This window comes from Balaenoptera ricei, chromosome 5 (assembly GCF_028023285.1).
Source record: "Balaenoptera ricei isolate mBalRic1 chromosome 5, mBalRic1.hap2, whole genome shotgun sequence".
In the NCBI taxonomy this organism is placed as follows: Eukaryota; Metazoa; Chordata; class Mammalia; order Artiodactyla; family Balaenopteridae; genus Balaenoptera; species Balaenoptera ricei.
The window spans coordinates 49,188,993-49,215,538 of NC_082643.1; the positions used below are offsets into that span (position 1 = coordinate 49,188,993).

A 26,546-nucleotide genomic window follows, 5' to 3' on the forward strand; every position below is an offset into this window, starting at 1 on the left:
TTACTCTGGATGTTTCAAACCAAGAAAACAGTTACAAGTGATATCTCCAGTTCTTACTTTCTGGAATGTTTAACATCTTTATTGGGGCCTATGTTTGCAAAGGATTCTCTAACTCTAGTAGCTAATGTGCATAATGATACTTTATAATAAAGTGATAAGATATAAGAGGTTTTATTCAACATAAATAATTGAAAATGTTTTGTTTGTGTTTTGTTTAAAACACAAATGTTTTAAATGTGTTTGCTGAAGCAAAGGGTGGTCTCATAAAAGAAAGTAAAACCACTGTAACTTTTATCAACCCTTTTCCTAAAATGTCACTGCAAAACTAGGCATTAGCCAAAATGAAGGGATAAAAATACATTGCGCTAATATTTCTTGACTATTTGGACTTGGAGCATTAATGGCAGAAAGTACTCCCCTGGATTCACGTAGGTTCCTTAATTTGTGGTAAAGTAAGGTTAAAGTATCTAATGTTGAATAAGGCCCTCTCCCTCAAAAGAACTGTTCTGTTGTTTTGGTCTTGGTCATGTCAAAATCAGCAAACTAAGGTAATTGTTTCCGAAATTTCACAGTATAATTTTTTTCATTGAATTCTTTTCTTTATTTTCTTTTAGTAAAGTAGCCCATTTCACTGTGATACCATTTAAAAATATTAGCTAGAACTCACTGTGTATAGTATTTATGAATAGGTATTTCCAGGTGTGGAACTCTTTCTTCGTACTTGGGCTCAGGCTCCCTTGATGTGGGAAGGAAGAAATCTGACTTCACACTCTTGCATACATAGCCTGGGGCAAAAAAAGCACACTAGTTTTGAAACTTACTGATCAGATAAATGGAATCATTTAGCTCTGAGAGATACAACTGAATACATAGATAGGTCTTTACTGAATGTTTTTTGCTGAGGTACTGTTATGCATCAAGGAATCCAGAATTTATAGTACACCAGGATTTGTGAAAATGAATATTCTAAATTTAAGAACAGATTAGAATGATTAAATGTGTGCAGTATTTTGTATATATGTATAAAATCTGGGAAAGCTGAACTAGGATTAGCAAATCTGAAAACATGCTTTACAGTGGCTTCATTCAGATGTGTTTGATTGATGTACAAATAACTGAAAATCATACCAGTTATCATTAAAAGAATTATTCTTGTCATAACTTTTCATTAACTTTGTATATGTTTGTATAAATATTCTGATTTTCTGTTTATTGTAACAGAGTCAGTGCAGTTTCCATATTGTTTATACTGATAAATTAGATTTCACTGACCCAAGCAAGCCAGTTCTAAAGATACCTAGACATGATTTGGTGTGCTTAGCTTCTCAGTTTGCTTACCACTTATGCACATGTGCAAGGCTTTATGATTCCACTAGGGTACTGTGTTTCCCTGTCCAGCCACCTTTATTTCATGTAGTACCCATTCAAGATTTGAGCTCTATTTGACCCATTGTGAAGACAGCAGGTGTACCAGAAATACAGGTTACTCAGGTATTTGGCTTTTACAAATTATGCATTGTTCTTTTATATATCATAAGTTTTTCTTTTATCTAAGCATATATTTTTCTTTTTTTCCCAACTCCCAATCTCTTTTCAGGGCGTGATTGACTACATTTTCTATTCCAAGACTCATATGAACGTGCTTGGTGTCCTGGGGCCTTTAGATCCTCAATGGCTGGTTGAGAACAACATCACTGGGTGTCCACACCCTCACATCCCTTCAGACCACTTCTCACTGTTAACACAACTTGAACTCCACCCTCCACTCCTGCCTCTTGTCAATGGTGTTCACTTGCCTAATCGGAGGTAGTGGAGTACTGCCCCGCAAAGACGGGGATCTGTTACTATGGACCTGTACAGTTGTAAATCAAAGTATGTAGGAGTGAAGTATGGCCATCCTTAAGCTGCTTCTTCAGGTTCCATTCATTATGTGTTTGCTATAAGATTTTGTACAATTTTGTGCATATTGGTATCATTTGGCACTAGGGCTGGAACCAAAGTATTATCACTCTCTTTCCAAATTTTTAATTTAACATGTTTTTAAGTTGGACCTTCTTCATATTATATTAGGAGTCAGCATTCATAATTGATAAATCACCGATTCAAGGCCCAACAACAGGGTATTTGTTTTTCCAAAACAAATACTTTCTTTTGAATGGTTTCAAGTGAGCCAACCATTTTTCATTTTTGTGAAAGGCAGTTTTTAAAAACTATAAATATAAGATTTTAAACTGAATGATGGCCTGCCTTGCAGGAAACTTCCTTGAATTTCTGTTTTCCATGATAGCAAACTGATTTTTGGCTCCCCAGTCATTTGCACATTAACAAAGCACTTAAATTTGCTAGATCTGTACATAAACTAGCCATAATGAGAAAAACTGAGGAATGAAAGGTGATTGCACAATATGCTTTCAAAATCAAGCATTTAACAGCACACAACAATTTGTTGGGCAAGTGCTGGTTGGTTTTTTTTGTTTGTTTGTTTTGTTTTTTGAGGAATCATTCTGTATTTTGTTCCCCTATTAGTTATAACCTTACTAGAAGTATTAATTCTAAGCCTGTCTCTTCAGTTTCTTTATAGGAAAACAACGGGTAATTTCTGCTGCCACACATCTTGAAAATAGAATTTGGTCTATTTAGGATGCCCACAAAATTAGTGTCCAGTATTTTTTATTGTTTCCCTCCACCCTTTTCTGCCTGGTTGTGCTGGAAAAAACAGATATTATATGATCTGTATCATTTTTGCTGTTATGGTCAAATGTTTAAAAAATAACTACTGAATGAAAAGGCCCTGATCAAAGTTTTAGAAGAAGAAAGCTACAAATATTTCATGTGTTTCCCAGAGTAGGTCAAGTGGCTGTTGGTTTTGGCTTTTTGAGGTGACAGTGGGAAGGATTTGGGAGAGAGCGAGAACAGGGAGTAGTTGAAAACCTTGGATCATTTTTCCTGACTCTAGTTGCCAAATGGCCATTATATGCTTTTAATCTTTGTTTCCATTGTCTGTCAGGGTTGAATTAAGAAGCTACTGGTTTATTCCCAACTGTTGATGCTCTTTAGATATGTTGGAATCCTTTTTTCGCCCAGGAGGGGCCAGTTGAAAGTCTGTGACTCAAGAGGCAGTGATTGAAATACTGTTTAATGGGGGAAAAATTGGTTGGCTACTTGATGTTAATTATGGCACAGTAACAGGAAAAGGTTGTGTCTGTGTTTTTAAGTTTTTCTTTATTCTGCTTTTTTGCTGCTATAAGAGTTTTCTGAAATTTATATTTTAAACTTTTCATGCACTTTACTGTTTCTAGTCTCAAAATGTGATATTTTTAATAAACAAGAAACTTTCCATTATGTGAATGAAATTTTAAAAGAAAATAACCTATATTTGTGTTTCACTAATATATAAAGTACAGGTCAAATTTAAATTATTTAATTAGTTTTAAATATATACAATTTGTCTCCTCTATCAAACCTGACATCTTAGGCTGTTTTATTAGTCTTAAATGATGCATTTCCTTTGGTCATTTTATACTAATTTCTTCCATAGTAAATTAATCAGGCTACATAATATGATATTTCCCCTGAAGGGTAATTTTAGTGCAACGAGGGAGGTGGGTTGATGTAATGTCATATATGGGATTGCATCAGAAGGGTTCTGTAAAGCCTAAACTCCCTTTTAAAAGTGCCTAGTGATAGAGGCGTTGTTTGTCATCTATTATAATTGGAATGTCATTGTAGTTGAGTGAAGTTTGATGTAAATAAAATATTCTTTTAAAAATGTCAAGATATCAGAATAAACAAAATAAACAAAGAAACAACCCTTAAGATGACAGATTTTCCTCAATGTGCAGGTATCCCTTCTTATATACCTCAAGCATTCAACATCTAGCCATGCAAATTGATTACATAGTACTGGAAAGTAGAATAGCATGAAAAACTTAATTTTGTGGACATTACCTTTTTTTGTAATCAGCTACTGTATGTTTTATTTTAAATCTTTTGTTTTGGGTGGGTTTTCTGCTCTGGAGGTATATGCACTAACAAAACATTTTCCTCCTTTCATCTACGCATGTTAATTAGCAATGTGAGCAATATTTCTTACCATACTTCACTCCCAATATTTTTTGAGATGTTTGTATAAAATGGAATTTAAAGTTCACTTATGATTGTATATGAACCACAGAGGAGCCCATTTATTAATAAAAAACTTTTTTAATAGTTAAATGTAGAGGGAAAAATAAAAAAAATTGGGAAACATTGTAAACAGCTTAAGTTTATTTTGTGTATGATTGAGGCACTCTGTTGCAGGAAGGTGTGTAATTGGGTTCTCTCTGCTTCCAAATGCACTCTTTCAAACCATTCATTATCCTGTGTATTTTTAATGTGGTTTTAGTAAATGTTGGTAGTAGCTCTGTTGAAGTAGGTAATTGTGTTATGTTTTGGGTGGCAAACACACTTGGGGCATGGTGACCCAAATTTCATGTGCACGGTTTCCCTTTAGCCCACTGCCCAAATTTCACACACCCTTCACCCTTTGTTCCCTTTGTAAAAGGAGTGGTATCTGTTTTGAGCTGCCAATTCAGATGATCAGAAATGCTGCTCTCCTCAGTATTGTCTTGTTAAAAACGCATGCCATTTGGACCTTTGGCATGAAAAGCCAAAAGGAAGAGGTGAATGACATATGGTATATATTCAGTGAAAGTAAAATATTTATGCTCATATACTTTCTGGTTCTCAGAATAAGTTAATAAGCTTTATGCCATGGGGCTGCTGCATATTTTATCTGAAGATGAGAGAAAATTTGGGCATTTTTAGATTGTGATAATGTTTTCTTTTAACTGTTAAATATGATTTCTGATATTTTTCTAAGAACTGGAGTGTTCTTTAAATTTATTGAAACAGTGCTGTTTGAGGAGGGGAAAACTGCACTATTTGGCATTACAACAGTCACACAGTGCGTGTCGTCACCCACTCTCTCAGGCATCAGTATCCGCCTCATAGCTTTACACATGTTGATGGGGAGTCTTGCAGCATCCTCAGGACTGACATCTGGGAAAGGCTCAAATCCACTTACTGCTCCTTGCTTGTTGACTTTGTTTTAAAATATTGTGCCTGGTGTCAACTTTTAAGCAACAGCACTGCCTAAAAGCAAGCAGAGAACAGAATCCCAGCACCATTCTATAGGCAACTTTTTAGAATTCAAATATAGTAAATCTGTTCAAGATTTATGATGTTTTATGTAAAAAAAATTTTTGTACAACGTAGCTGAATATTTTTGTTTCATTTCTTTGATGTAAGGCGTGTGAACGTTCGTTTGAATATCACATGTTAAAGTCAGGTATGGCACAATGGGTTCTGAGACCAGCTTTTCCTCCCTCCCATTTGCCTTGTTCCGAGCTCTTTCTTTTCAAATTACTTTTCTGATATTCATAGGCAAATATTTAATTTTACTAATAAGCATCCTGTGTGAATGTATTAAAGAAGCCACTGTGTTTTAATGTTGTAGTTTGCAGAAATATAAAGCTTCATTTCTTATTTGTCCCTATTTGGTGTTTTAAAGTTACCTATTAAATCACAGAGAAGCAAGGGAGAAAGTTGAAAGATCCCGAAGGCTCATATCACTTGATTCTACGGTGGGTTGTATTAGAATTGAGGATGTGACACCTTAAAACTGGAACATGGGCAATCATATGGTGTTCCATTTTAAAATTGTATCTCCTAAGTATATACCATTAAATGGGTGAAAGATTAAGTTTGTATTTGTATTTCCAAGAGTTTCTAAAAATCACTAGTGCCATGTATACTTTCAAATCAAATAGCAAAGAATAGACAAAGCACAAGAAAAAGAAAAGTTAAATGTGTTCTTCAATGGAACCAGAGGCATATGGTTCATCATTCCCAATCCAAGGCTAGATTTTTCTAGCAATAAAAATTGACTGTATCCCCAGTACTTACTTCTTTGTTTCTAAGGTCTTATATTCTAAGTTTCTGAGGGATTTTAACAGCTTTGTAAAAGGCACTGACTGATCAGTAGCTTCAGTCACAGAAAACGTCATCAGTTTCTGATACATTTGGCAGGCCCTGAGAATAATGGTTTCATAGCAAGCAAAGACTTCACTGCACATTTTCAAAATAGCACTCATATATACTTACATTTTGACAGAAATGTGAATTCTCACATTTGTAAGGTAGTCTTTCTCTTCTACCTGTCCTCCCCCTTAAAAAAAAAGACACCTTTCTAATGTGTAGAAGATTTGTTTAACCTTTTCCTTCTGAACTGTATCATGTTTGTAGAACTCTGTGAATTATTGGTACACAAATTAACTAGGGAAATTAGAATATTTTTCTAAGCCAGGAGCTTTAAAGTTTTGAATTTGTAGACAGATGAGAACTTTTATACTTATGGTTGCTTTGAGTGATTGTAATTTTTTAACAGCCTCATGATTACTAAATTTGAATTCAAACCTAAGTAGATTAGTACATCTTAACCTGGTTTATTTACCAAAGTTGTAATCTGTTTTAAGAACAAGATGCCAAGAGCGTCTTGTGTTTTACAGCATGATACATCTTCATTGTGTGTCACCTTAAAGCTTAAAAGAAAAAAGAAGGTTCTTATACCTGTACTGCAGGGTGTTCTGAACAAGATCCACAGAAAGAAAAAAGTAGTTCTTTTCAGGAAGATGGTAAGGGAGACCATGCATGTTTCTTGTTTATAATCAAATGCCTTGTGTAAGTTTCTCTGTTAAATCACAAGTTCTGTAAGAAATAGGGAAATAGCAGGAAAAGCAAGCTTTATTAGCCTAGTTAGTAATTTCTTCTGGCATAAGTTTGTTTGGTTATTCTTGGAACCAAAGGACAACAAGCATGTTGAGGTTGTATTCAACAAACATTATGACATCAAAGTAATGGAATTTTAAGTAAAATAATTTTCACTTTCAAAGCATGGGAAATAAGGACATTTCTGCATATTAAATATTAATTTTCTATGGCAGTGGTGTAAAATTTAGTAGCATTGTACTGACACGAGAAATAGTGTCATCAGAAGTAAATCACATTATGAAGAGTGTTTGCAAATGCCAAGTGATATGAGTCTTTTGGCACAGTAGCATTGGATATATTCAGCTTCCAGAAACTTTCAGAAGGCATATAGTTTGGCGCCTACTAGTTGTTGTTTTTGTTACAACAGTCTCCCCAAATTTAGATAATTTCCCTATTTGTATGTCTGTCACTTTTAACTCGAAAGCGTAAGAATCATGGTAGCCCTCTCAGAAGTGGTCCTTTCTTGCTCATTTCAGTTTTGTGTTAATTTCTAATTACTGCTATATGACTGTTTTCTTTCAAGTTATCAATGGTTATATGTACCACATTTGTTTAATTAGTTAACTCACACAATTGGCTCAGCGTTGATGTGTCAAACAATGACTTTGCTTCTTACTGAACAGGCTTAGTTTCCTGCTACTTGTTTAAATCTTGATGCAGTAAGTGATGCACTAGTCTGGGTGTGTATTTATTCAGAAACTGTACTGTTCTTTCTCTGTGCTTAATTTGCTTAAAATATATTTCCTTACCTTTGAAATTCTTGGGCGGTGCTCTGCCAGGTTTTGGGGGTGTGGTTTGGATGGCTGTGTTACTGCACACTGGGTGTGGAATTGTTCAGTGTTGTGAGTGGCAAATTTCTTAAACACCAGCAGCACTGAGAAGTGCACTATGGGCATTCGTACAGTTGTCCACATGCAAGCAATTCTTTCATCTAGGAGAAGCTGAGGAGTAGGATTCGTTGGAGTACTTAGTATATTTTGAGAGGGATGAATGTTTCAACTTTTGGATTTGTTGTCTGAGTGGAGTGGGGTGGCATGGAGGGAGGTGGTTTTTTGTTTGGGGATTTTTTTTAGAGTGTGTATGTACCTTTTCTCTCTGAAAGGGCCAGGGTGTTGGTCAAATTCACCGTGGATTAATTTATATATTTTTTCTATTGTGATTTCTTTCAACCATAAAACAAGTGCCAACTAATTGTCCATGAGATGACTGACTCTTCCACTCAGTTTACCATTTGAATAGGGAAGGGCTCATTTATTTTAATTTCTTGGCATTAAATTAATAATCCATTGTTTTGCCTACATTTGAGTCATTCTGTGGCCTCTAAAAGTGTTTTTGTAACTAATTTAATGGTTGGAAAGCAAAGCACATGAGTTTAAAACTGAACAAGAAGTTTTGGTAATTTTTTTCCTTGCAAACTTGGTAGTTTCTATTGATGCTATTCCAAAACAGGTTCTACTGTTTTAGGTTGTGTATTTACTTTGCTTTTGTCCTAAGAAAAAGCCAAGCCCTAAATCAATTTGTTATTGTGTTCTAATAATCAGTTTAAAATCTGAGATTTTCTTTCTTTTTTTTTAATCAGAAGATTTAATGAAGTGCCATGTAATTGTAGGTTACTAGTGTTTAATGTTTGATAGACTGGTTCTGTGGTGTTCTAATCATTTAACACTCTGTCATCCCCGGAGAAAGTGGTTCTACTCTTATGGAACACATTCTCTCTGACAAAATCACCAGCTGCTTTATTTTTCTATTTATTACGGTTAAACAGTTGATGAGGTCTGTATCTTGACCAAACTGCTCAGCTGAGATGTTTTTCACAATAGACACTGTACAAAATATGCGTGCAAAAGGACACAGTTGGGTGGTAGTATTTTTTCATTAATGTGAACATTGACTAATCAAAGCAGTCCTGCCTTTTAAATCTTGTGGCAGCTCAGGAGGGAGGTGCTTAAGAACCTTAACTACTATGTCAGATGACAAAATACTTTTTTCCATTTTGGAGATTGGGTACTGCTCACACATGATGTATAGGGCTAAATATATGCTTGTTTCCTCGCACCTGTGTACTTCCCCTTCTCTCCCTCCCGTTCCTTCCCCTGTAGGCAATAAATGGCCATTTTGCAACTGCATACCTTTGTCTTGGTTTTTTACTCTTTATGTGTGCAGTTTAAAGGTCTGCTTTAAGGTCAGCGTATCTCTTCTAAAGTGAAGTTGGGAACCAAGGTCAGGCAAAAATTACAAATTCATACTACATTTTTTTTTCCTGGTGAAAACTACATTTTGTTTAGAAAACTAACACTTTGTTTAGAATAGATTTGGAAAATAGTCATAGTTATGAGACTTGCTTTGGCTGAAGAAATCTGAGCAGAGGGCCATGTGTCACTTCTGAGCGGGGCTCTAAGAGCCAGTGTGCAATTTGTCATATTCCCTTTTCTTGCCTGGATGATCATAGCAACGTATGTTGAGATCAAACCTCTCATCCTAGATCCTTGAGTAATGATGAACAGAGCTCCCCTGCTGAACTACATAGGACATGTAGTGTGAGTGAAAAACAATTGCCAAATCTCAGTGTCTTAATTCAGTAAACGTGTGTTATTACAGCATAATCTAGCCCGTCCTGACTGATAGACAACCATCAGACAGATGTGCCGAGTTACCAGTATTGACCAATCTCAACAGGTGAACCTGCCAAGACTTAGAGTAAATTCATTCAACAGACATTTAAGTATCTGCTATGAACAAGTTGGACAGGTTCCCCATCCTCCAAGAATTCACTTTCCAAATCCTCTTCTATTTATGATTAAGGAGAAAATAGTGAAGTGTTTTAGTTAAAGGTATCTTAAATCTTAGAATCTTGGAAGAGGAGAGGGAAAAGCACACAGTGAAATAATTAGGAATTCTGAAAGCTATGTTTAGGGATATTCAGTAGAAAAATGATATTAACGCATGGTGTGATTGGGACCAGATTATTTTTGAATGAATAATTCAATATTATTCTTGAGTGAAACACAATAAAAAACTGAACTGCCCAGTTTAACAAGTGTTTAGGGAAGATACTGACAGATTATTTTGGAACAGATTGCTAAGAACATCAAATCTCTAGGCTGAAAGCTCAGTGCCTACTGATTTGTCTTTTCTACTAAGGACCCATTGTGAGCCTGTCACTGACCCTGAGGACCATCTCTTTACAGAGGCCTTGATGTTGGCCAGCATTTTGGAAGTCCTCCAAAAGTAGAATCACTCACCTCTGAAGTGGATCTTGAAGGGACCAGGTTTCAGGATACTGGCTTACTAAGAAGACACACAGGGCAATCAAGACATTCAACAGGTGACCTTGCATTCCAGCATGTGATCTTGGGCAAAACACATCCTCATTGGTAAAATGAATTTAAGAAACTAAATCTCATGAAATGTTTCTCTCAAAAAGCAGACACCAAGACAAGGGCTTGCAGGCAGGTGGTTTATTTGAAGAAGTGATCCCAAGAAAGCAGAGTAGGGCACTAGGAAGAATGAAACAGGGAAGGAGGGAAAGCCAAGTCAAGGATGCACTGTTGAGCTAATCCTCTGTGGGCAACTGGGGCGTAAACCTGCCACTGACCCTCTGAAGAGCTGAATGGAATGCACCTCAAAATTGTCTCCGTGAGGGGTAGGAGAGGAGAGGATTTGTTTGTGGAGTCCCATCTCCCATGAGGCAAGGGTTGCTCCATGGGTGTTAATTCCTTTTCCTATCCATGTTTGTACACCTATCAAATCCACTAAGCAGGTTCCTGCAGGTATCCCATACAATAATAGTGGAGAAATGGGGTGGGAGATGGTGCAGAAAGCGAGAAACATTTGGTGGAGCTGAGGCTACAATTAATCTATGATTAATGTCATCCTCCCTCTTCCATCATGCATTCCACATCTAGCTTTGCACCACCACATCAGTGGTCTAGGTTGCTTCCCTAACGTTGGGTGACCCAGACCTTCATCCCAACAAGATGTATTATGCTTGTTGGGCCATTGGTAAACAGTCTGCTAACCCATCCCTGGGCATGAAATTACCAAGAGCCGCCCAGTGAATCCCGTGGGTTCCAGCCATGCTTCTTCCTGCCTCCCATTTTGTAGTAGTAGCACCCGTACTTTCTTTCATGGCAGTATGGTGAACCTTTACACTAGCATGGTGAGCCCCACATGGCCCGTTCCTGGGGGCAGCCTACATCCAGTGCCTGGGCAGCGTGGGCATGAAGGCCTGGTCTCAGTCCACACCTCAGCAACTCTGAAGGGCCAACCCACCAGATGTTCAGAGTTCCCCATGGTGCCTCTGTTGAGACTTCACTGTAACCCAACTTCTCCCTTGGTCCAGTTCTAATTCCTTTCACGGGGTGTGATTCTGAGAGCACTTCCTAAAGTAATAAGTTTCCTGCACACTAATCTCCGTCTCAGAGTATGCTTCCCAAGGAACAGGACCTGCCACGCCTAGTTTTAAGGAGTCATGCCAGAAGCATATTAGGACTGCCTCCAGGACTCCCTGCTATAAGACTTTAAATTTTGAATCACTAGAGAGTGCCACTGTGTCAATAAATTGTTTCTTATGTACTCTAACTGAGGTCTCTCTGGCCCAGCGCTTTCAAAATCCACTTCCACATGGTTCTCCAGTACCTGGTCATAATGTTAGCCCAGGTCTTATAATTCTTTGGGAAAGTTGTTTTCTTCTGTTGTATTCCTCTGCACAGGCTGTGCTGTGATGTTTCCAGGGGGAAGGGCACCAACCCTTTATATTTTCTGGAAGTCACTTCAGCCCGAGGGGGAGGGGCTTGCAACAGTGAGGGGAGGTGCAACAGCACTGGCTGCCTCTTACTTTGCACCTTTGTGTTTTGTGTTTTTTTTTAACATCTTTATTGGAGTGTAATTGCTTTACAGTGTTGTGTTAGTTTCTGCTGTATAACAAAGTGAATCAGCTATACATATACATATATCCCCATGTCTCCTCCCTCTTGCGTCTCCCTCCCACCCTCCCTATCCCACCCCTCTAGGTGGTCACAAAGCACCCAGCTGATCTCCCTGTGTTTGCACCTCTGTGATCAAAGGCAGCAGTTGGCAGTCAGAGCACAGATCCCCAATACTTGGAGAACTGGGTTCTGTTTGCTCACCCTGCCTCTTGCAAGCTGTGCGCTGGCTGCTCCAGGAACAGGTGCACAGCTGCCCGCCACGCGGCTGGGGGTGGGGTAGCTGCTACTATGCTAAGAGCTGACACTGACCAAAATTAATCCTGATTTACCTTCCAAGCCTTCCCCTGGAAGTTTCAAGTCTTCAGTAGACTCCAGAGTTCTCAGATAGATTGTGCCAGTGTAATTGTTGTCTAGGTGGAGAGGCAGATTCCTGGTGCATTCTACTCTGCCATCTTCCTAGAACCCTTCTTCATGTCTAACCATTTTTAGCGTCAATACAACCACAACCTAATGCTGCTATGTAACAGGACGCCAGTGTCCTTTACACAAATACGCTCCTGTCGCAGATGTATTTCTTAATACTGTGGCAAAAGAATGTCTTCTGGGCCCTTCAAGGTGAGGGTGTGGTTGGGAGCGGCTAAGCACTTTGTACATTATGAACCCGTTCCAGAGTCTCATCTCTAGGATTCTCCAGATGCCTTTGCCTATGCCTGTGCTACCCAGTGTGGTAGCCACTAGCCTCATGTGGTTGTCGAGCACTTGAAATGATAGTTTAAAAAAAACTGATTAAAATATGGATCCTAGAAAGCTAGGAATTACAAATGTGGCTCATATTTCTGTCTGATAGCACTGTTCTTCAGTGTGCCAAGCACATTCTGCCATCTCTGCCTCACATGTTTTCGGCATTATTTTACTAACCTAACGGGGTTAGTCCCACCCCCTGGTGCTTCAGTCAACACACTTAATCCTGAATCCCAGGCAGGTGTACCCATGTCAGTACGTTCACACTGATTCAGTCTTCTGAACTCCATTCTTCTGAATAGTCTTAGAATATATTCTGCTGTGGTCTGAATGATCACGTCACCTAGAACTCATACGTTTAAATCTTAACCCGCAAAGTTTGTGATATTAGGAGGTGGCACCTTTGGAAGGGGCTTAAGCCATGAAGTTGGATGCCTCATGAATGGGATTAGTGCATTATAGAAGAGGCTCCAGAGAGATCCTTTGTCTCTTCACCATGTGACAACACAGCAAGAAGGTGCCATCTATGAACTAGGAAGAGGGCCCTCACCAGAAGGTGACCACACTGGTACCTCGATCTTGTTTTTGTTTGTTTGTTTGTCTTTTTAGGCCACGCCACGTGGCTTGCAGGATGTTAGTTCCCTGACCAGGGCTCGAACTCGTGTTCCCTGCAGTGGAAGCACGGAGTTCCAACCACTGGACCACCAGGAAAGTCCCTGGTGCCTTGATCTTGGATTTCCAGTCTCCAGAACTGTCAGAAATTTCTGTAGTTTATAAGCTACCAGTCTGTGGTATTTTGTTATAGCAGCCGGAATGGACTAAGACATATTCCTATACATGTTTTCAAGACTTCTTTCAATACGAACTGACAAAATTCTGCAACTCCTTTGGTGTATTTGCTGTCTTTCACTGGAGCAGGTCCTGTACCAGCTTTTCCATCTGGGCTATGTTGGGATAGAACTTTTGTTATGAGACTAGAGACAATGATGGATGGTTAGAATGGGTTCTATGGGGAATAATCATCCTCTTCTCTGGCAAATGCCACAAGTGAAGTCATGCAAAGGTTTTATGCAAGTGAGGGTTGGTTGCCTTGGGTGAGATGTTAAATTGACAAATTGACAAGGGGAGAACTACTGCTAGCTAGGAAGATTCAGGAAGTTGGAAATTTCAGAGTTTGCAGCCTCATCTCTGTCTGCGCAAATGTTACCATCCAAAGTCTCAGTGAAATGCTCCTTTGCATCCAGAGCCCTTATCTTAGCATAAAATAACTAATAGGACTATACATTTAAGTAATGTTGCAACTTTTCAGTCTGTATTATCAGCCATGTCTGCCCTGTGACTACAGGGCAATGGAATGTGGCTATGAAGCCTAAGGTTTTATGTTAAAAGTTTAAGGTGTTAGGTTTATCTTTTTCTTTGTGTATACTCTTCAGATCAATCAGAAGCATCCATACCATCTAATAATTCTTGTTAATCATGATTATTATCATAATGGTCAAGTGCATCAGTTACTTGGCCAAAGCGTTGTCTTAACCCTGTACTAGTCTCAAGAAACCACAGCTTATTAAGTAATCATGATGCTGCTGCATGCCACAACTTACTGGTGTTCATTTATTGCCTGTGAAGAGGTCTTCACTGCATTCCTGGTCAAACAGATAACAACCCAATCTCAGGGTTCCATGTTGAATATCAGTTTCCTGCAACCATTCCTGATACCAAGAGCTGTATCAGTAAGGAGCCATTCAGAAAAATAGAAACCACTTCGGGCGTTGCAAACAGAAGAAATTTCATGCAGGGGATTGGTTACAGGAAATGGAAGAACTGGGAAGCCAAATAAGAAGGTGTTGAGGCAATCCTAAAAAATGTGGAAAAGCAGGAAACTGCTACCACCACTCGGGTGGATGGAATGTAGGGAGGACAGAGTGCTACCAGGGCTCAGAAGCTGAGCCATCTACTGGGAGCTGGAACCTCTCAGTGGCTATCTTGTGAGATCTGAAATATATAGGAATGATTATCCCATGGGAACTGGTGTTATGGAGGGAACATAGCCAATGCCAGAGATGCCACCAAAGCAGAGAAGGAGAGGGTAAAATGCCCTGACTACTTCTGTCTCCCACTCCCAAGTAATCCAGCAAGGCTTCCCATTTGCCAAACCTACTGAGAAACCACTTGTGAAGGGACCCTGGGAAATGTAGATCCTGAGATACAGGCAGAACTAGGGAAGAATGGGAATGAATCTGAGAGCAAGCAGGCAAATGACCAGCACAAGAAGTATATCCCTTTTTTGTAATTATGTACACACTTGGTGCTGTAGGCGGATTCATAGAGATGATACAGTACAGACTTTGCTTCAGAAAAGCTTGCAAACATATGGCTATATTTGTATGTCATTAGTAGTAACAGCATGAATGCCAGATGAATCTTATGTCATCCTAGCATTATTTTCTGGTAGGGCTGCCTACATATTTTTTATATATAGAAGAAATCACCATAAATATCATCTTATGAGAGGCATGAAATTACTTGAAGTAGCAAGTACTTGCTACTTTGCTGTCTTTAAATACGATTCTAAGTACTTTCCTTATTTTGACTACTTTATTCAATATTTTACCTGTTTTTTTTTTTAAGAGCTCATGCAGCTCAATATTTATTTATTTATTTATTTATTTATTTATTTATTTATGGCTGTGTTGGGTCTTCGTTTCTATGCGAGGCCTTTCTCTAGTTGCGGCGAGCAGGGGCCACTCTTCATCACGGTGCGCGGGCCTCTCACTATCGCGGCCTCTCTTGTTGCGGAGCACAGGCTCCAGACGCGCACGCTCAGCAATTGCGGCTCACGGGCCCAGTTGCTCCGCGGCATGTGGGATCTTCCCAGACCAGCGCTCGAACCCGTGTCCCCTGCATTAGCAGGCAGATTCTCAACCACTGCGCCACCAGGGAAGCCCAATGTTTTACCTGTTAATAGAGAAAATTAAGAAAACCCAAAGAACAACACACACCTTCCCTTCCATAAGCTTGGCTTTCTTTAGTAATTTGCAACTACATAGCCAAGCTGATTAGTCTAAATTTAGTAGACCACAAATGATGTGTCAAAATGAGGTACTAAACATATGGAGAGGAAATAGTATGGAGAATCCTGCTGTGAGATATTTATTTCTGTGGAAATTTTAATCCTTATTTTTAGTATTTCCACATCTATAAAATATTCTATGAGGGGAAAAAAAAAGGGAACTCTTTTGTTTTAAGAGTCTTATTCTAAGCCAAAAATACTCTTGCCAAACTTTTTGCTTATACCCTTGATGGTTTGTCAACTCTTATCTACCAAAAATCAGATAAGTTTGGAAAGTTTACATTCTATACCAGGTTTAAAAAAGAAAGACTTTATGTTTTGACTATTTGAATTCTCTACCCTGTGATCAGGAAGTTAGATTCAGGCATTGACCATGATCCATGTAACAGCTTCCATTTTTTCCCCCATAGGAGGGAGGAAAGATTTGCTAGAGAGGCTGACAGCATGAGAATGTGCTACTTCTTTTAACCCTCCAGATTGGGTTTCTCCTCAGCACAACTGGCCAAGCAGTTGTTTCTGAACAGTCTTGGATGCTCTCCACATGACCAGGGTTTCAGTTGTATATAGTAATGCCTTCCATTAGAACCAAGGGGATATCTTTGGCAATCACCACAAACATCTGACTTAACAAACTCGCCACGTACAGACTACGTGACAGTGACTACTGGATTCAATGTGAAGATGGCAAAAGACATATGTTTCTTCTACTGTCCTGATGCAGGCCAGCTCATAGGCATACTTCTGGGGAAAAAATTAAAAAAAAAAAAAAAAGGCATGGAGCCATTAGGAAATGTGTAGGCTAAGTGAGGGATGTGAGAGGATACAAAAAATTAGGTTCCTTTTGCAACTTCCCATTTTTAGAGGGTGGAGCAGCTTTTATCATCTTTGCACAGTGCCCTCAATAAAATGTTTATTGAATGAATTCATTAAAGAAGACTTACAAATATGTCAGCCCTTCAAATGTTTGAAAACTTTTATCATATGGGAGAGGAATTATTGAGCCTCTCTTTAATAGCTACCCTCTGTTCTTAGTTTTCCTTCCTTTAAAGACACACAGAACAATAAATGGGAGAGTTTTTAAATTGTTAGAAGTATTTAAAAACAGACCACATAGAGATTTCCTTGCTACTACTCCTGGAAACACCATAGAAGAAAATATGGTTTCTGTAGACAGTAAGTCTAGATGACCACTAATTGGCCTCCCAACTCTGGCATTTAGACTCATAGAATCTTCAATTTTCATTATCATTCAGATAGTTATGTTCATAGTCATTAATAAAAATGTCTTTGAAGTATGCAAAGAATTAAAATATAACTGGGACTGAAGGAAATGTAATGGCCAATTTATTTATGTATATGAGTAATTGAATAAGTAGTTCAACTCTTAACTGGACATGATTAAGCCTCTTTCATTCTGTAGAATGTTCATTTGATTCCGTTACCTTCTCATCTTGAAAGAGAAGACAAAAGAAAGGGAAATAACAAATTTGACAGTGAAGGAAAGGAAAATTCTTGTTGTTTCCCTCCTTTCTCACTCACTCTTTAGACCCTCTGGACCTGGAGGGAAGCAGGTTAGTGGAGTAGTGGGTCCAGAAACCCAGAGGTGGTCGGCCAACTCCCAGATATCAAATCAATGACCTTGGTCCTTATTTCCCTCAACGTTTCTGTCACATTCACTCATGATAAGCATCCATTTCTTCTTAAAAATTCCATTCTCTTGGCCTTTGTGAACCTTCAGAAGAGTTGAAAAAGACTCAGGAAAAATTATTTCTTCCCTGTTTGTTCCTTTTCTTTCTTTCTCCACTACACTTGAATTATTCCAAGCATCAGCCCTAGGTGCTTCCTTTCCTTTTCATTATTCCATCCATAGATGACTCCCTAACGTCTAACTCTACCCCAATCTCTTTCTTTATTTTTAGTCCTCTATTTCTGACTGCCTCTGTGAAATTCTTGGGCACACTAATTTCACTATATTCCAAATTAAATGAATCTTTCCATCACTTGTCCTGTTCCTCCTCTTGGTTTCTTAGGTAGGGTGAGTAAAAGATACCAGTCAGGAGTAGGCCAAGGTTTGGGGAGCCATGGAAAGCAAGAGGTCAGTCAGAAACATTACAGATGTAAGACCAGTAGGACTTGATAAGTACTATCTCTTCTCTATTAAGTACAAATCTATTATTACTAATTTAAATTGTACAAAAAGTCATTGATAGTCTTTTTTTACTGTGCTGTTTTATAGTTTTATTTATAAAGGACTTCTAAAAGTTCAATAGTAAACTTGGTCTGCCAACTCCTAGTGCTTTAGGCTCTTAAGTTTCTCACATTCAACTGCTCCCATTTTGTAGATATTTGGGAACTTAATCTCCACAGTTGGGAGGTGGTGTATATGTGTGCGTGCTATAATAGATTATGAGCAATGAAAAAATAATCAATTGTGGGGTTTCATAAAAATGGAAAACTTATCAAAGAATTGATTAAATCTATACCTCTTTGTCCCTCTCCTCTGCATACTTCCTCCTTAAATCCAAGCCACATTGGATGGGCTTTGTTACTGGCCTATACGGAACGTCTTTTTTACTCTAATGTTATCTAGGGGTATTCCTCTGACCTGATTACGTTCTGAATACAAGTGAAACGACTGGAAATGGCTCTTTGTTTGACAGGGCTGAACTGTGTTTTAAACATCTGCTGTCTAAATGCATATTAAAGAAGCTTCTCCAAGTAAATGTCGTTGTCTATCTGTGGAAAATACTCAGCTGTCTGGAGGGACAAGTGTTATGTCATATGAGCTCTCAGTGTCTCTTCCTATCCTGAAAACAAACGCAGGAGAAAGGAATAAGAAATCCTTTCAGCATACATGCCAAAGGTCTGAGAGTGCCTTATTATAGTACAGTTGTTAAAAGCATGTATAATATTTGTCTTTTTGCCAGAATTAGGCAATTATGCAATTACTATACAAAATTCTGATCTTGTCTGAAACTGCAGTGGTGGGACTATCATCTCTAGTGGAATTGTGAATTCATGGGCCACCAGTTTTTCTGTAGTGACAGTGCCTTGTGTATTTTCAGGGATGTAAGGAGGAGTGTCTTAGTGAAAAGATGAAATGGGAGAAATGTTGCTCTGATCCGCTTTTCTATTCCCCTTGTCTGAGACTCAGGTGCAAAGAAGAGGGCCTGGGATGACTTTGGGAAGAAAAAGAAGAAAGAAGAGAATTGAAAGGGTTGTTGTTTTTTTGTTTTTGTTTTTTTTATGGTGGTAGTGTTGAAAAATTGGTAGTAGAAAAAAGAGTTCTAGGAACTGGAGGAAACAATAAAAATGGTTTAGCTCACCTGTTAGCTGTGGGTTTATGCTGGTTAACACGCTATACCTATAGCAGAGCTATCGTATTGCATTGATTTGGTATTACTATGAATATGTAAAAGTGCTTTTTAAACTAACGGAAGTTCTCTTTTTATATTTTTAAGAATATTGGTGCAGGAAAAAATGGATGAAAATACATCAAAATGGTTACTAGGTTTTAATTCATTTTTATATCCTACTTCTTTTCCACTTAACATTATAACTTAAGCATTTCTCCAGGTTAATAAATATAACTTCAAAACCACAGAATATTATAAAGCCATTCAAAATGTTTTGGTTGTGCTTTCATAGGGTTGAATTTTGTATTTAATGAATATATAAATTGCTTCTAATATTTTGCTATTATATATCGCTGAGACTAACATAAATGTACTAAAATTCTACATTTTCAATATCAAAACTTACTTTGCCAACATTTAGAATGATTGGAATTGCAGAGGAACATTAAGATATTATGTGGCTCAGACCTAGCCCCATGTGAAACTTGGGTTTCTAATCCACCTCCACCATTACAACCCAGGGAGCCAGGGGTTAAAACTCCCAGCAGATGGTGCTGCTGATGTTGATGCTGCTGACTGAGCATCCCAGGAATTTAAATACTTGCTTAAACAGGGTTAATACATGGAAGACAGCTGGTCTGTGGCAGAATTAGAGGTCAGGAGGTTAGTCACATTTCCCTAAACATAGAGGACACACCAGTCAGGATCAGTGAAAGCCATTTAGGGAAAGGAAAAAGCAGAGGGGTTCTATTTAAGGGAGCAATTGAATGAGAGGGTAGATGGTGCTAGGGTAGAAGAGAATCACCAAATACCGAGGGAGGAGGATGAGGAAATGAAGGAAGACCGAGACAGGCATGGCGGAACACTGGCCCACATCCTCCACGCTTGAGATTAGGAGAGAGACCACACCTCCAGCCCATTTCCCAACTCCAAGTTTCATTGACCTATATTTTCACCAGTATCTGGATGTGAGTTAGCAGAGCTTTGATCTTGCCAGGCTGTTAGACATTTAACTTGGCTAATTTCCTCTGTAAGAGGACACAGTGGGGTGTTATCAAGTTGGAAGAAGCTATTAATGTCTTGGAATTAAAATCTCATCAAGGACAGTGACCAACATCTATTGCAGTCCAAATTCTGCGAATGCCTTGAGGGTCTGTTCTTTGTGGAGCACTGTGATAGAAGTTCAAGGGTTTGAAGTGGAAAAAAAGTAAGACAGTCTCAGCTCTCAGGTAGTTTACTAAGTAATACATGGATGGTGGATGGAGGAATTCGATGTGATGATGACTGTAATACTGAGTTCACTAAGAAAAGTGGTAGGTGCTTCAGAAGTGAGAGACAAGGATTGGTAAGGAACGCTGAATTTTTATGAATGATATAGGAAAATATTAACAAAGATGTAGAAGGCCATTATAAGTGAAAGAATCACATAAGGAAAGGCACCTAGGGACTGTTTCCACTTCCTCCCCCACCCCTGTCCTCCCACACACACACGGATGGGTACACATACTTCATCTTAAAGTACTCTGAGGTCTCTTTATGGAATAAATAAATCTATTCTTAACTTCGATTTCTGGCATTAAATAGTGTTCCAAAATATATTTTGAATATTTGAAGACCCAGTTTTTATATGGCCTACAGAATGATACAAGGAAAGACCATGGGTTTTAATACTAGAGAGACTGGGGTTTAAACTTCTATCCATTTTCTAGTAGTATGAGCTTGAATAAGTTACTCAATCTCTCTAAGCACTTCTATTATCTCTAAAAATGGATAACATAAGAATGGACTTTGTAAAGTTGTTGTAAGAATTAAATAGGAAAACTTGTTAATATGCTTGTTTGGTAAGAACTGCTTTCCTCGCCTTCACTTCTGTAAGGCACCCTCCTCCTGACCAGGTCTGTGCTCCCTGCCTCCTTGATCACACTAGAGGGCGACATTATCCCATCCAAGGCTTCCAGGAGTGAGAGCCTTCTCAGCAGACTGGATTTTCCTAAATGCCTCAGCAAGTGAGGAAGCAGAAACTCTGTGTTCCAGAATATGAATAGGGCAGTAAGAGAGAAACTGTGGAAGGACTTCAGAGCAGCTGCTGTGTCCCTCTGTGGGCAACACCTGTGTATGAAGACATCATCAGAAGGCACTGTTCCAGCAGCTATTTCTGCCAGCTGGGTTGGGAGTACTTCTGGTGCTACTAGAGCAGCAGACCCTTAGACTGGGTATCTAAATGACCCACTTGATTGCTACTAGAAAACCACTGTGCTTGTATGGTATCTCTAAAAATCCTGCTGGAACTTGTTTGCTGGAGAGTCAGAAATGTGGTGACCTTGTGTTCTAGTTTGCTTGGGACAGTCCTGGTTTATGCCTGGCATAATTATTAATAGTCCCCCTTTTACTCTCAGTGTCACAGTTTGGTGAATAAGTTACGTGGCCACCCTACTCCGAATATTAGGAGGGGTACTTACTAATAGTGTGGATCTGACCAAGCAAGGGTCCTCGGGTCTGGTTAAGACTATGCATGGGCATTGGAGTCAGAAAGTGACAGATATATCTGGGTTAAAATCCCTGCTATGTCTGTGTGTCACTGGCAAGTTATTTAACCTTTCTAAGCCTCAGTTTTCTGATGTATAGATTAGAGATAATAACAGGACACAAATGCATTGTACCTTTTAATCCTCCTCATTAAAGTGCTTACCAGAATCTCTGGCATGTAGCAATAATGGTAAGCTATCCTTGTTATTATTTTTAAGATTCACTGTAACATTCAGGCTCTCCTCTGAATTCAAGGGGATTTAAGCTGTATTGGTTGAAGAAGAGGTGAGGAAATTGACGACCAGAGTAAAATGAATTGCTCAAGGTCACAAGAGAATTATTGAGTTGCCCAAGATCAGAGCCAGATGAGCACTAGTTTCTCAGAATCCCATGTCCACTGCACCAAAGTGGTTGCTGTTTCTACAGAGACCATTCAAGGTTAAAAATGTGACCTAGTTTCTGTCCTGCAGCTTTAGCAAATACTGGACACAATATTTTTCTGGAGCTTAGAGGACAGTAGACATTTGACTACTTCATTTTAAAATTTTTACTGCAAATGCCTCAAACATATGAATAAGAATAGAGAATCTATAAAAACTCTCCAGAAAGTAGGCATTGAGGGAACTTACCTCAACATAATAAAGGCCATATATGACAAACCCACAGCCAACATCATTCTCAATGGTGAAAAACGGAAACCATTTCCTCTAAAATCAGGAACAAGACAAGGATGCCCACTCTCACCACTATTATTCAACATAGTTTTGGAAGTTTCAGCCACAGCAATCAGAGAAGAAAAAGAAATAAAAGGAATAGAAATCAGAAAAGACATTAACTTGTCACTGTTTGCAGATGACATGATACTATACATAGAGAATCCTAAAGATGCTACCAGAAAACTACTAGAGCTAATCAATGAATTTGGTAAAGTAGCAGGATACAAAATTAATGCACAGAAATCTCTTGCATTCCTATACACTAATGATGAATAATCTGAAAGAGAAATTAAGGAAACACTCCCATTTACCATTGCAACAAAAAGAATAAACTACCTAGGAAAAAACCTACTAGAGAGACAAAAGACCTGTATACAGAAAAGTATAAGACACTGATGAACGAAATTAAAGATGATACAAACAGATATACCATGTTCTTGGATTGGAAGAATCAACATTGTGAAAATGACTATACTACCCAAAGCAAACTACAGATTCAGTGCAATCCCTGTCAAACCACCAATGGTATTTTTCACAGAACTAGAACAAAAAATTTCACAATTTGTATGGAAACACCAAAGACCCCGAATAGCCAAAGCAATATTGAGAAAGAAAAACGGAGCTGGAGGAATGAGGCTCCCTGACTTCAGACTATACTACAAAGCTACAGTAATCAAGACAGTATGGTACTGGCACAAAAACAGAAATATAGATCAATGGAACAGGATAGAAAGCCCAGAAATAAATCCACGCACATGTGGTCACCTTATATTTGATAAAGGAAGCAAGAATATACAATGGAGAAAAGGCAGCCTCTTCAATAAGTGGTGCTGGGAAAACTGGATAGCTACATGTAAAAGAATGAAATTAGAACACCTCCCAACACCATACACAAAAATAAACTCAAAATGGATTAAAGACCTAAATATAAGGCCAGACACTATAAAACGCTTAGAGGAAAACATAGGAAGAACACTCTTTGACATAAATCACAGCAAGATCCTTTTTGACCCACCTCTTAGAGAAATGGAAATAAAAACAAAAATAAACAAATGGGACCTAATGAAACTTAAAAGCTTTTGCACAGCAAAGGAAAACATAAGACGAAAAGACAACCCTCAGAATGGGAGAAAATATTTGCAAATGAAGCAACTGACAAAGGATTAATCTCCAAAATTTACAAGCAACTCATGCAGCTCAACGTCAAAAAACCAAACAACCCAATCCAAAAATGGGCAGAAGACCTAAATAGATATTTCTCCAAAGAAGATATACAGATTGCAAAAAAACTCATGAAAGAATGCTCAATATCATTAATCATTAGAGAAATGAAATCAGAACTACAATGCGATATCATCTCACACCAGTCAGAATGGCCATCATCAAGAAATCTACCACCAGTAAATGCTGGAGACGGTGTGGAGAAAAGGGAAACCTCTTGCACTGTTGGTGGGAAGGTAAATTGATACAGCCACTATGGAGAACAGTATGGAGGTTCCTTACAAAACTAAAAATAGAACTACCATACAACGCAGCAATCCCACTACTGGGCGTATACCCTGAGAAAACCATAATTCAAAAAGAGTCATGTACCACAATGTTCATTGCAGCTCTGTTTATAATAGCCAGGACATGGAAGCAACCTAAGTGTCCATCAACAGATGAATGGATAAAGGAGATGTGACACATATATACAATGGAATATTACTCAGCCATAAAAAGAAATGAAATTGAGTTATTTGTAGTGAGGTGGATGGACCTGGAGTCTGTAATACAGAGTGAAGTAAGTCAAAAAGAGAAAAACAGATACCGTATGCTAACACATATATATAGAATCTAAAAAAAAAAAAAAAAATTGGTCCTGATGAACCTAGGGGCAGGACTGGAATAAAGACACAGACGTAGAGAATGGACTTGAGGACACGGGGAGGAGGAAGGGTAAGCTGGGACAACGTGAGAGAGTAGCATTGACATATATACATTATCAAATGTAAAATAGATAGCTAGTGGGAAGAAGATGCATTGCATGGGGAGATCAGCTCGGTGCTTTGTGATCACCTAGAGGGGTGAAGTAGGGAGGATGGGAGGGAGATGCAAGAGGGAGGGCATTTGGGGATACATGCATACATCAGTGAAGCTGATTCACTTTGTTATACAGCAGAAACTAACACACCATTGTGAAGCAATTATACTCCAATAAAGATGTTAAAAAAAAAAAGTATAGAGAATCTGATAATGAACACCAGTGTATGTACCTCTGTCAAATCTTAACATTATGCTCTACCTGTGCAAGCCCTTCTTTCAAAGACGTTAAATGTCATAAATATAATTAAGACCTTCTATGCACTCCTCCTTTATACAAGCCTCTTCTCTTATTTATTACATAGTATTATTTAACAGGTTTTAAACTTTAAGTGGTATCATACATATCTCGTTGCAACTTTTTTGTTTTGCCTAATATATTTTTGGGATTTATCCATGCTCATAAGTACTATATAGCATACCATTATATGAATAGTCTACAATTCATTATCCATTTTCCTCTTTATGGACATTTTGGTTGGTTCTTTGTTCTCAGTTTTCACATACATGAGACTTTCTGTAGGGATTATAGACAGAAGTGGAGTTGCATGGTCTTAGGATATGAGTATATTCAATTTGACTCAATCTTGCCAAATTTTGCCAAAGATTACCAAAAGTTTTCCTGACTGGTTGCTTCTATTTCCATTGTATTAAAATTTTTTTCGCAGATGAAAATATATTACAGGCATACCTCGGCAGTAATTCAGGTTTGATTCCAGACCACAAATATCACAATAATGCAGGACACACAAGTTTTTTGGTTTTCCAGTGCATATAAAAAGCGGTATTTACACTATACTATAGTCTATTAAGTGTGCAATAGCATTGTGTCAAAAAACAATGTAGGGGCTTCCCTGGTGGCACAGTGGTTAAGAATCCACCTGCCAATGCAGGGGACACGGGTACGTGCCCCGGTCCAGGAAGATCCCACATGCCGCAGAGCGGCTAGACCCGTGAGCCACAACTACTGAGCCTGCGCGTCTGGAGCCTGTGCTCTGCAAAGGGAGAGGCCGCGACAGTGAGAGGCCCGCGCACCGCGATGAAGAGTGGCCCCCGCTTGCCACAACTGGAGAAAGTCCTCGCACAGAAACGAAGACCCAACACAGCCAAAAATAAATAAATAAATAAATAAATAAATAAATTTATAAACAAACAAAAAAAACCAAACCAAAAAAACAATGTACATACCTTAATTTAAAAATACTTTATTGATAAAAAATGCTAACCACCATCTGACAACGCAAGGTTGCCACAAACCTTCAATTTCTTAAAAATGCAATATCTGCAAAGTGCAATAAAGCAAAGTGCAATAAAATGTGGTATGCATGTATTTATTTTAAAAAGAAGAATCCTAGTTATTCCAGCAACCAAGTAACAGAACAATTATGCTACTTGTAAAGCATATGTACTTCGAAGTAATGGGGAAATGAATATGTATTAGCTGCCTACTATGTGTCAGGCCCTATGCCAGGTGAATTACATTTATTCCTTCAAATGCTTTTCAGTTAATTCCATTACTGTCAGTCACCAAATCCTCTTAATTCTACCTCAAAAACATCTCCTAAATTCATCCCTTCCACAATTTCTTTAAGAAGTTTTGCAAAAGTATAGATGACACCAGCTGAGTCATACCAACTCTGCCCTTGCCAATCCATCCTTTGCAGTTGTCAGAAATATTTTTCTAAAAACACAAATGGGATCTTGTCACTCACTGCTGTGGAAACTTTTTAGAGATTTTTCCATTGACTAGAGGATAAACTTCCCACTTTTTGGATGGGGTCAGATTTTGAAAGGCCTTGCACAGCATTGGACCTTTCCAACCTCACCTTCTTCCTACCCCTTCAGCCCTTATTTCCCTGCCACAGCAGATGGAATAGTTCCCCAGATAAGCCATGACCTTTTCAAACTGGGGAAGAGCACGTGCAAAGTCATGGAAGTTTGAATATTTCCCCCACCTCAAGCAGATTTATCATAAAACACCGATTTGAGTGATTCATTCTCTGGAGTAGGTTGGGGAGGGGTGTTGGAGATGGCTTGCTTCAGATTACTTGAATGACTCAGCTATGTGTCATTGGTAGGGAGACCATATAACATAACTTAACCTATGTATAACATATAACTTAACTGGGACACTTTTTTAAAAAATTGTGGTAAAAAACATATAACATAAAATTTACTCTCTTAACCATTTTTAAGTGTATGGTACAGTAGTATAAACTCTATGCAAAACCAAAAACTCTGTACTCACTTAACAGAAACTCCCCTTTTCTTCCTACCCCTAGTCCCTGGCAACCACCATTCTATTTTTTGTTTCTAA

At 38.5% G+C, this 26,546-nt stretch overlaps 1 protein-coding gene across 9 annotated transcripts in view; it reads left to right on the forward strand.

Moving 5' to 3' along the window:
- The window catches only part of CNOT6L (CCR4-NOT transcription complex subunit 6 like), a 363,313-nt gene that overhangs the window by 105,805 nt on the left and 230,962 nt on the right, over window positions 1–26,546 (forward strand). For 5 of the 9 annotated variants that reach the window (XM_059922801.1, XM_059922802.1, XM_059922798.1 and 2 more), the window contains exon 12: window positions 1,598–8,936. In XM_059922801.1, coding sequence (XP_059778784.1) covers window positions 1,598–1,810 — 213 coding nt within the window. In that variant the 3' untranslated portion in view covers window positions 1,811–8,936. Of the gene's footprint in view, window positions 1–1,597; window positions 8,937–9,998; window positions 10,166–26,546 lie in introns of those variants that run through there. The other 4 variants (XR_009503290.1, XR_009503291.1, XR_009503292.1 and 1 more) reach the window with 2 other exon arrangements.